We start from the raw sequence: 12,191 nt of genomic DNA on the forward strand, positions 1-12,191 counted from the left end.
CATATTACATCAATACCCCACCAAAACAGCATAAATTTAAATACCAAAATTATACCAATGACCTTACATTTTGTGTTCATGGAGGGAAGATAGTGGGTGATGGAGAGAATGGTAGAGCTGGTGGGGGAGGGGGGGGGTTGAGGTGAGAGGGCTGATATATTTTTTTGTATGGAGCAGAACTTCTGCACAATCATGTGTGTCCCATTCACCAGTTTTGGCTTTTAAAAGGTTGAGTGTACAGAAAGAACAACTCCAATCTAAAAACTGAAACTCAGTCTACCAAAATACCTCTAATTGGATAGCACAACCTCAGATCTGGGAAATATGAGGATTATTGACCCAATGAATTGAAACATGACAGAAGAAAAAGTTTTTTTTTAGTTTATATTAACTGTAATTAAAAACATGGAGGTTTACTTGTTGGCCACATGGCAACACAAGTCTCTTAAACAATATACCAGCGTAAAACGTCTACAAGTCACAGCTCATTGTGTGTCAATTAGCCACATAAATTGAAAGTATAGAGTTATACAAAAATATCATGTTTACAGATCTAATTCCTTTGTCTGCCATAGAAAATAAATTAAAAAATAACTCTATAACAATATTCCCACAAACTGTTTGATTTGCATATTCAATGGTCACAGTTCTTATAGCACTACTTGGCAGCTATTCTATTAAATGTATTTGCTGAAGAGTCTTAGGACCTTCAAAAGTTGGACCTGGGCACACTACTTAGGTTGGAAGCTTTGGCAACAAAATAGCAATGAGTGCAGCTGAAATAGGTCTGCTGCTGTGGGGATGGGTGGCGGTGGTGGTGGTGGTGGGGGAGGGGGGGCGGTGTTGGGGGGTGCTGGGGGTTCTCCTTTCTGTTGTATTTGGATGCACACCAGATACTGATCTTTAAACTGTAACAGATGATAGCAACATGCACCAAGGCAGACATACCCCAGAATACATGGTTGCTAGCTACATGGACCAAAATTTTCTGTTCTTAAAAAGCTAGATTTATTTCTTCTCTGCTTTTTTTTTAAAATCAGTTGCACAATTGCATATTAGGTCAAGTGAAAGAGGATGCAGTCATCCGATGCAGAGTAAAAAAAAACTTTCAATTTTGTTAGCTTGAATTTTTTTTCAATCAATTTTACCTGTATTCTGGAAATAATAATTGCCTTTCAAAATGATTGGTATGTTGGTCAATGGTGTTTCAGTTTCTCCACCCAGCAAACTTCTAAATGAATAATGGTGACTTTTAAAGAAAGCACCTTTATGAGTGAATCCATCGCTTAAAGAGCACAGGGTCACTTGTGCAGTGTAATGAAGCGAGATTATAGATTTTCACTTATTCAAAATAATGAAATGGTTCAAAACTGCCAAAAATTAAATAATCTACTTTTCATCTGAATACTGTCAATATAAAGCCAATGAATTGTACAATAAATTGATGATCATCCACGATCTAACCGTTGTAAATATAATTGTTGAAGGCTCTTAGTACTTCCTTTTTTCTATTTGTTTATGCTTTACCATTGTTTGTCAAATACTGAAAATTGAAGCTTCTTTTGCAATGATGGTACGTAATTCTCCAGTGGTATTGTGAATGAAACTGGAATTTGCATTTTGGAACAGAGTGAAATCTTTCCATTTGGGCATTTTTAAACAGTTTGTCAGTATCTGGCAGCCATCACTAATAATAGTTCTTGCCAAATTTTTAATTAGAACCAAAGGGTAATGTCCACACAGCCCCCCTCCCCATAAAAATACTTCACCTAGTGTTCGAACAGTAAGTAGGTAAGTGAAAATATATGTTTCTCTTTTGTACCCAAAGTTATGCTTTAATATATCTGAAAGATCCAAATATATGATATACAGTATATATATTTTTGACAACTGGATCATAAGACTGAAAATACAATTACACAGAAATTAGAAAAGTATTTGACATTCTGCTGGTTTGCTGGAATTTAATTACAATGTGAAATTGAATGCATGTATTTTTTGAATCCTTTTGGTTAAATGTTATCAAATGCATATTTTAGTCGGTTTGTATCTAAATGATCGAACATAAGATAATGACAAATATCTAACTAATACATTTGTGGAAACCAAGTTTGACTTATTAATCAAAAATCAAATAGAGTTATTCTAAGAATATTCATGTTTGGTGCTTAGCCATATACAATTCAATCTATTTTACATGAAAAGGATTACAATATATTGAAGCCTGAAAATAAAACAAAAAGCCAGAAAATAGACCAAGCTATTTTCCTACATGGAACAGATAGTAGTGTTGTTATAATGGTGTGGCACTTTGATCAGAACGTCTAAATTGTTTCTCCCAGTTGGCTAGAATGTCTTTGCGTCAATGCTGCTGATTCCAAAGAAATAACCTTCAGAATGAATTCCAAACAGCCTAAGCTACTTATGCTGGTTAGTTGTTCTCCAGGGAGGGAATTTTACAAACGAATGGAAATTCACGACTGCAACGGTTATCATTCCAGGATCTAAGAGCTAAGAATATAAAAAGAGAAACAAAAGTTGAGGGTTTGGTTTTAAATAACAAATAACTTTTAATTGTAATAGAATTTGACATTTTAATTTGAGAAAAGAGGATTAGTTGAGGGATAATAGAGTGGAAGATTTATTTTCAGCTATCATACACAGTATCAGCATCTATTAATGTGCAAATCAAGTATATCAGTGTTTATATGAAGCCGGAAGTTTTCTGTACTTTACAATGAGTCTTAGAGAGCACCTGTTATATGCCCATGTGATGCCTCAAGTTTTAGTACTATCCACTTTAGAAAATATCATGCAAGGTATTGCCAAATTAATATCAGATCATGAGGACTCTGGGCTGTGAATTTGTTCTACTATAAACCGGGTTGAAACTCCCTAACGATGTCTTAGTGTAAAGCTATACACTAAACTGTTAAGAGGGAAATATTTTCATTCTTTAACTTAGGCTGGCTTTGAACCCAAATGCTAGAAGGGGCAATGCCCCAACCTAGTACAGTTCTGCTATGTCCATTTAATAATCAATAATGTGAAGAACAGGACAATATATATGAATATTACAACTTATAAACACCATGTCAAAAGACTGGATTCAATGTCTCCCCTTGTTTGATGGCTTATTAGTAAACAATACCGATCAAATCTAGTAGAAAATGCAAAGTTACTTTTTTTTTTAAAGTAATGTCACCTTGAAAACTTCATTCTTCACCCTATCACAGACATCATCTCTATTTTAGTTACATTATCACTACTTAGGGACATACTAGGCCAGATTTTCTGCTTTGGTTAAAAAGAGGTGCATTTCTATGAAGACTGGTAACCATTCACGCTTCAAGGAAAGTTACTATCATAACTCCACATATTCATAATTTTAGCTAGGAGGATGCTTTCCCTCATGGGAGAGTCCAGGATGAGAAGGCATAGTCTCAGATTAAGGGGGCTTCCCATTTAAGACTGCGAGGAGGAAGAACTCTTCTCTCAGAGGGTTGTGAGTGTTTGGAATTCCATGCCCCAGAAAGCTGTGGTGGTGGAATACTTGAACATGATGCAAAGATAGATTTTTAATCAATAAGGGCATCAGGCACTATTGGGATAAGGCAGGAAAATGGATTTGAAGAAAATTGGATCTTATTGAATGGCGGACCAGGCTTGAAGGGCCAAATGGCCATTTCCTATTTTCATGGTCTTACAGAGTCAGCCTTGGATAGTTCTTCAGGGCATACCTATCAGTAGCAGAACTATTGGTTACCCAATATTAAGTTGACTAATGTATAAAGATATCACTCTGACCTATGCAATCAACTGTGCTATAATCAACTGCCCTGAGTTTTTAAAATCCAAATATCTCCATAGCAAACTAGAAACAAATTTTAGGCATCAGTTGCAGCCAGTGTTGCTATGGAAACACAATGGCTAAAGCACGGCATGAGGCATTTGCATTCTGTTTATTCTCCGGCAGCCATGTTGTAAATTGTCAGTCCCTACAGAAGGCAAGAGACACCCCCATCTGGCTGATCTGCCACACTTTTGTAATGCTGTTGGTAACATTTTGTTGTGCCCTGTGGTGCTTGCAGACAATTGCTCATTCAAGAGAGCAAAATTCATACTGCCTGCTGGGAATGCAATACAAATAAAATACAACATTTAGAACTTGATCTGGGAAGTGTCAGCTCCCATGGCTCTGCTGCCATTTACCCAATCTGAAAATACTAGCCCAATCACTGCGTCTGGCAGCAAACAGTTTTAGAATAGCTTCAACCACTATTGCCAATTACAATCAGCTCCATTATGAGATGCCCCATGCTGCTCTGGAATGCCAATGAAAAATACAATTCCAGAGAAATACAACATTCAGGATGCCATTACACAAACAACATAGATCTCTTAGATCCAACAACATATTTTCTATTATTTGTACTCCAAGTTTTTTGCCAGTTGTCCAAACTTTATCTATCAGTGTCATTTGATGCTTTAAAAAAAACAGAAAATTCTGGGAACAGATAGGCTTTTGACCTGAGATATTAACTATGCTTCCCTGCCCACACATACAACCAGCCCTGCTGAGTGTTTCCAGCACTTTCTGTTTTTACTTCAGATTTTCAGCCCTTGCACTTTTTTGATTTTCTTTAGATACTTTATACACTTGAGATTCCCTGGCTACCACCATTTAATTTTCACCAGGGCTAATCTGTCCCTCTGTACCTCCATGATCACCATGAAAGCTTCCTTGAACAGCAGTCCAAACTAATCCTGTCCACACTATGAACAGTACTTGGTCTCATTTGCTGTATCAGCATTCTAGTTTTAGTGGTTGCTGTTCAGCATGATAAGCATTGGCAGGAGCTCTGATTTTCAGTTGAGCCTTGGGACATGCTTTCCTGTGACCCCTGGTACTGGCCTTGCCAGAGTTTGTGGAGTCACAAACTCAGCTCCTTGGCCAAAATCCTATACCCAGGAGATTGTCTAAAGCTCAGCCAGAACGTTTGCAACCTTTGAATTGCTTTTGACAGAGAGCTGAGTTTTCATCAACATATCTGCTCGTTTAGGTCAGCCAATGTCCAATTCTATATTGACATTTGATTCTTGTCTCAGCTAAAATGTTTATCCATGCATCCTGGATGGTTTCCCATCTTCTACCCTATATATGTGCTCATCTAAAACCCTCAAGCTCATACTTTAATCTGCTTCAAGTCTTGTTCATTAGACAAGCTGCTGCTTATGCTGGCTTTCACTCCAATAACATTTTAGCATGAAACTACTCACTCTTATTTACAAACCCATCTATGATCTCATTTCTACAACCCCTTCCAGCCCTACAATTCTTCCTGGTTCCTGAGCTCCTCCAGTTCTGTCTATTTGTGGACTCCTGATTTTGTTCACCCCATCTTTGCCAGTTGTGCTCTGTGTTATCTTAATCCTGTACTCTGGAATTCTCTCCCTAAATCACTGCCTCTCTCTCTCTCTCCTCCTCACAATGTTCCTAAAACCCACTTTATTGACCAAACTTTTGACCATTGGCTCTGATATTTCACTGTGGCTCATTGTCAAATTTAGTTAAACTTTGGGATAAACCTGTTAAATACCTTGGGATGTTTCATCACATTAGGAATGCTAGATAAATTCAGGTTGTTATAATAAATCCAGTAGAGAAACGGGAAATTTCTTCATTCAGACAGTGGCTAGAATGTGCACCTTTCTTCCACTGGAAGGGATTGAGACAGATAGACCTAGGCCAGTTTGTAGGACAAAATAATATGATTAGGATTTGCTATAAGGTTAGGATGAAGTTAATAATGGGAGGACACTCATGTGGGATATAAATACTAGCAGCAGCTAGTTGGGCTGAATGGTCTCTTTGTATGTCAACCCTGCAATACAATTCCTTACATTCATGAGTACATTAGGGAAAGTTGCATCACAAGTTGTGTATAGAATTCCCAAAATGGAAAAACCAAAATGTTACGAACATAAATTATTTTTACTTATTTACAAGAAATAGCTTTTTTTTTTAAATGCTGCAATTTCTTCTTTTGTGCAAATACAGTTGGGAGAGAGAGAAAAAAACAATACTTTGTAAATGTTTCTTAACAATTTGCCAAGGTGCAGAGAAAAATTGGAAACTTTCATGAGTGAATCCATTTGAAATAAGAATCATTGGGAATCCAGACAGTGGTGAAAATGACTGATATCAGATCAGACACTTGTACTTCTGTCTTGATTTTCATTTCCATTGAAGTCAATAGAGGAGATGTGAAACGAGGGTCTGACCTGATATTTCTAGTTTTACATCATTATTGATGTTCACATTTATAGTCATACACCACAGAAACAGGCTTACCAAGTTCATGCCGACTACCAAACAGCCACTTACACTAATCTTCCATTAATCCCAATTTATTCTCCCCACATTCCCATCAACTGCCCCCAGATTCGACCACTCACCTACATGAGGGGCAATTTACAGTGGTCAATTAATCTAACAACCTGCACATCTTTGGGATATGTATGGAAGCCAAAGCACCCAAAAGAAATCCACACAGACACAGGGAGAACATACAAACTCCAAAGAGACAGCAGCAGATATTAGGATTGAATCTGGATCACTGGAGCTGTGAGACAGCAGTTTGGTATCAACCAATAATTCAGAACTAAACTTCAAACAGAGAGCAAGTGTTCCAGTACTCAGCCACAACCAATATGCTTCCTTTTGCTGAAATGCTAGTAATAATTTCACTGTCAGTACTCTGCTCCCCTCTGCTTGTGTTGACAACTGGTCTCCAAAGTGAATCCTAACCCATGCTGTCAGACACAATCAAGTTCAAATGAGCTGTGGCTGAATTTTAAATTCAGGAGGCATGACAAGATTTGTGAGTAAAATGAAGGCATTCTTAGAACAAATTCTTCTTCCTGCCCTTTTAGTGAAAATGCTTTTTTATGAATGTCAATGTAAATCTTTCGAACTCAATGTCAAGTATGACGTCTATAAAGAAGCCCTCATTATCTTCATGCAGAAGCAGATCTGAATTTTGTGTTAGAGTGAAACATGGTCAATGGAAATGAACAACTGCAAAATTTTACATATAGTGTCTTCAACATAGAAAAATGGTGCAAGGTGTTTCACAGGGATGTTAGTATACCAAGTCTGACACTGTCCTTTTGCCCTGATATCTCCCTAATATGCCTCAAAGTCCAAGTCAAAGGGGAAGGTTTTCAGGAGAATCATATGGAGGAAGGAGAGAAAAAGAGAAGTGGAGCGGTTTAAAGAGGAAAAAAATGCAGACCTTGGCAGCAGAAAGCACAAATGCCAATAATAAAGTGATGAGTAAGAGTATATTTGAGGTAGTTGTAGGGATGAAGGAGATAACATGTTAGAGAGGGGCGAGATTGTAGAGCGATTTGAAATCACAATGAATATTTGAAAATGGATTATTTTGTTTGAGTGGAAGCCAGGGTAGGTCAACTAGACGCGGCAAGTTAAGACGAGGATAGGAAGTTTAATGATCCGAAGCTCATGGAGAATAGAATGAGACAAGATAGCCAGATGTAATAGAATGGTCAGGTGTTGAGGTATCAAAGGTATGGATGAGGGTTTTAACAGCAGATGAATTTATGGTGTGGGGAATCAGGCAAAACAATATATGCAACTGAGTCAATGGAAATAAAAACTGACAGAGACATAACCCAGACATTTCATATTATTCCAGAAAGCCAAAATTGACCTTACAATATCTAACAATGTAACACTGCAAAAGACGTTACCAGACACCCTTGTACCCAAGTCCTCCCGGAACACCGTCACCAGAAGTGGCCTTACAATGGAGCTATGCATAGACAGCAAGAAGTTGGAGTGAATGGAAGGGGTGCTTCAAAGTATTAAAACAACTAAATTAACTTGCTTAACCAAATCAGAAAGAAAAATTTACTTCTTATGTTTTCCATTTTGTGATTATTCATGGTGGAGTTCAATTTCTATTCAAAGAGATGACTGAAAATGAAAGCATTGTGGATGCTTCTTTTCTCTGCATGGTATTCTATAAATACTTAGATTCTAAATCCACCTGGTTTTAAGTCAAACTAAACTTCTAGTCAATCTTTTTACCTGGTCTATGACTCATGCTCTTCTATGGATTCTTCTATGGTGGGATTGCACAGATTAGAGAATCTGATGTGCCCACTTCATTTGTTGGCCACTGATCTGGATATTTTTGCTGCATTACAAGTCAGGCTCAGTGAGCTTCACACCAGGATCTCCAATCTATACTCCCCATCGAGCAAGACTTCACAACAGATGGGAATGTCAGTACTATGATACCTATAGTTATGATCCAGACAAAGCACTCACTAGTTGCTACCCAGTATTCTTTTAGCAATTCGATATTCTCTCTGGCTTGATGATGACATTCAAATGTACATTCATCCCTGCCAGAAACAGTCAAGGGATTTAGCTTCTAGTGTGCCTCTGCTTTCAGAGAATTCCTAGAAATCACTCTTACAAGATACTGCTGTCTCAGAGCTGACAATCAGAAACTCAGGTATCAGTGGATCTTTGTGTACATGCTTCTCCTGAAGGACACCTCCTCAGTACGCTCACTTGTTGCTGGAGGACAGAAGAGAATTCTTCAAAAAAAGTCCCAAGATCCCACTGGCAGAAATCTCTAAACTGTTTTTCAACAGACTCTCCGCTGTTTGAATAATACCATCACAGCTGGTGATAATATCCATTAATAGCCTATTGCCTATTAAACAATTATCCTCCCAATATGGAAAGAGATCTCTCTACATGATTCATGTGTTCAATAAGCCTCTTTTGGAATGCAAGAGAACTAAAATCCCAACACAGGAACTCTGAGTCGCATGAATCAGTCTGCAAGACCTCTACCATGTGAACTTTCTTGCCCTGTTTAGTGTCCATTTCCCCTTTCTTTCCTACCAAGGAACAATACCCAAGGATCAATATTAATTCTGTTCCATCCTTCTAATTAGGGTGGATTAAAATCAACTTGTCATTCATTCCTTCTGGCATACTCAATAATTCCCTAAATGCTGTATTAAGCTCTAGTTCTAGATAAAAGTATGAATGATAATGATATTGCTCTAGTGGTACACGATCTGGTTGACCCAACTGTGAAATGAAGAAAGAAATATTTATAAGTACATGAAAATACTTCTTCAATTCACTCATGCCTTGCATGTAATGAGCTGTCTAACTATTTTATTCAGTCTACTGGCAACAGAGACTGCAAAGCAGTATCTTAAATTTTGTATTTATCAGGCAATCTGCAATTCTCCTTTGAATCCATTGAGAAATACCTTTTGCCATCTCTTTGTTGATGAAAAACATTATTCAAAGGGTTCTTAAATGTATTAGGATCCTATTATCCCATTTTAGCAATGACTCCAGGCATATTTTTGGGAGAAGTGACACAAAGTTGACACTAGGAAAGAACAAATTCATTGAGCCTGTGAGATTTTGCCTGCATTCTTTTTTTCTGCACTATAGAGATGTGATAGAAGTTTTTTTTAAAAGAAAATTTCACCTTCATTAGGAATATCAGTTATATTCATGAGAGCACATAACTATGAGTGCTAAAGCTGTTGGCAGGATTCTTATCTTCTGCACTGTCAAGCCTGTGGTTTGTCAATTTGTTCATTCATTTTAATGTGTAGAAAATTGTAGATCAGGGGATAACTCCAACCCCTTTTTTCTAAATGTGCTTACACAAGATTTTAGTAATCGTTTCAACTGCAAAGATTATTTGACCCATTTGAGCTTTGTGGTTGAGAATAACCAACTTCATATTCCATCATATTCATTGTAATTTCAATGTTTTTGTTCACTAAAATATGGAAGCAGATATAAAGGGACATCCCAAATAAAAGGTGCTGTGCTGTAAAAAATTGGCTTAACCCAGAAGGGAGCAATTTTTCATGTTTTCCTGAATGCCCTAGTGGCTGCCAGGAAATTTGTTTCCCACTTTTTCAGTGGGATCTCCACTTTCCCCAGATGAAATGCTAGTGCAACATACAAAATTCATCTGCAGTGAGATTTTCAACCTCATTAGTTTGAAACATTACAGCTCTAACTTACTCACAGAACCATGTTTTATTAACTCCTTTCCCTCCCCAAATTGCGCATTTTAAAAGGCCAATGTTCAAAATGCACTCTTTATCCTCACTGAGATCAGTGACCTCCTGCACCTTCAAGTATAACCTCACATGTCCCTTGACAGCTTTGCCACTGGATATCTGCACGGCAGTCACCTTCAGTTTCCTAGGCTCAAGGTCATCCAGGCTACTGCAGCTGATCTCTGCCACAACTCATAATTTAATGCTCACTGCCACACTACAGTAGCGAGCTACTGTAGGGATTTGGCTGCATTGTAGGGATTCATAGACTGCACATGTCCTTACAGAGATAGACTCAGATTCATAGAGTCATATAGCACAGAAACAGGGCCTTGGCCCTCCATGTCCGTGCCAACCATTAAGTACCCATTTACACTAATCTTACATCAATCCCATTTTATTTTCCTCAAATTCCCATCAACTGCTCCCAGATTCTATCCCTCACCTACACAGCAGGGATGATTTACAGTGGTCAATTAATCTGCATCTCGGCACATTTTTGAAACGTGGGAGAAAACAGGTGCACCTAAAGGAAATCCACATGGTCTCAGGGAGAAGGTTTTAACTCCACACATACAACACCCAAAGTCAGGATTGAACCCAGGTCTCTGTAATGTGAGGTAGCAGCTCTACAAGGTGCACCATGCCACCCGATCTGCCTTACAGCCTCCTCTCAGGAGTACTTGACTGTACTCCTACAGAGTATCCATGTCTCCCTTTCACAAAGGGCATGCCACTTGGGGCGCATGCTCTTCACTAGTCTTTCGGGAGCACTCTCTCACCCCTCTTCCCATCACTGTGGCATCCATTCATTCAATAGCAACATTCCCTTGTAACTGGAGGAACATTTATTATAATCCAGTATGTCATTTTAAAAGCTGGCTGCAAGATCACAGCTGCTGGATCACATATTGATAAAAAGTGTCGGATCTTGCAACACATTAATATGGAATGCCCTGTCTAAACTGAGAATATCTGTTTCAGCATGGTGTTAAACAGGGAAACCCAACAATGCTGTCCTGTAAACCTGGCAACTGAAATTCTCACTCTTTATGTGAGTTTCACAAATAGTGTTGATGACACATAACACTGTTTTAACACCAAACATAAAGTGCGAAGCAACTTCCAACCCAAAATGCCCTACTCCAATGACCAAGCACATAACACCAGGAGTAGATCATCAGCCCCTTCTGTTTTTTCCCTGATTCAATTAGATTAAAGCTTCTTTGTTTCTTAGTTCCATATACCAGTCTGGTTCTGCAACTCTGAACAAGCATGATCCTGTATTCATTTCTCTTGTTGCTCTTATGGACTAGGAAGTATTATTTTGGGTTTATTTTCTCCAACCCATTAAGCATTCTCTTTACCCCTTTTTGAGACTGAAACACTCCAATTTATCTAATCATCACATTTGGTTCAAACTTCTGAGATGGATACTTTTCTCAACACTGTTTCCAAGATCTTAATAGCCACCTTATGTTGCAGGAATGCAGCATTCCTGATAGAGCCTGATGAGAGCAGCACTTTAGTAGTACAGAGAGATCCCTAGAGATTGAATGGTATATCATAGAACTATTTGTTTACTGATACCTCAGACTGGTTGAACATAGTGAGCAAAAAGTTAAGAGAACAACTCTGTGGGAAAGAAACCTTAAAACATTCTCACAGTGTTGTTACGGGTAGGGAATTCCAATTATTTTACTCATTTGCAATGCAGGAACAGTGAAGTCTTTTCAAGTCATGATAATGTGTACTTGGAAGTGTAATTTGGGGGTGGCGACATTCCCATCTGACTGCTGCCTTTGGCACTTTGAGTGACAGAGTTTATAGTTCCCGGAGGTATTGTCAAGGAGCGTTGACATAAAGCTGCAGCACATTTGCAGGTGGTACATACTGCAGCCACAGTGCTCTGATGGAGGGGTGTGGGGGGTGGGGGGGGGGGGGGAAATGAACCTTGACAATGGAGAGGGTGCCAATCAAGCAGGCGGCTTCATTCTGTAAGGAATGGAGATTTTTGAACTTGGTGAAAAATTTTCTATCACAATTGT

The 12,191-nt window shown here is 38.4% G+C and overlaps 1 protein-coding gene across 2 annotated transcripts in view; it reads right to left on the minus strand.

The window, feature by feature from the left end:
• Positions 1–360: 360 nt before the first annotated feature.
• Positions 361–12,191, minus strand: part of clec19a (C-type lectin domain containing 19A) — a 36,333-nt gene continuing 24,502 nt past the window's right edge. The window contains exon 5 of one of the 2 annotated variants that reach the window (XM_052022180.1): positions 361–2,511. In XM_052022180.1, coding sequence (XP_051878140.1) covers positions 2,432–2,511 — 80 coding nt within the window. In that variant the 3' untranslated portion in view covers positions 361–2,431. The remainder of the gene's footprint in view (positions 2,512–12,191) is intronic. The other variant, XM_052022181.1, reaches the window with a different exon arrangement.

Source organism: Pristis pectinata, chromosome 8 (assembly GCF_009764475.1).
Source record: "Pristis pectinata isolate sPriPec2 chromosome 8, sPriPec2.1.pri, whole genome shotgun sequence".
In the NCBI taxonomy this organism is placed as follows: Eukaryota; Metazoa; Chordata; class Chondrichthyes; order Rhinopristiformes; family Pristidae; genus Pristis; species Pristis pectinata.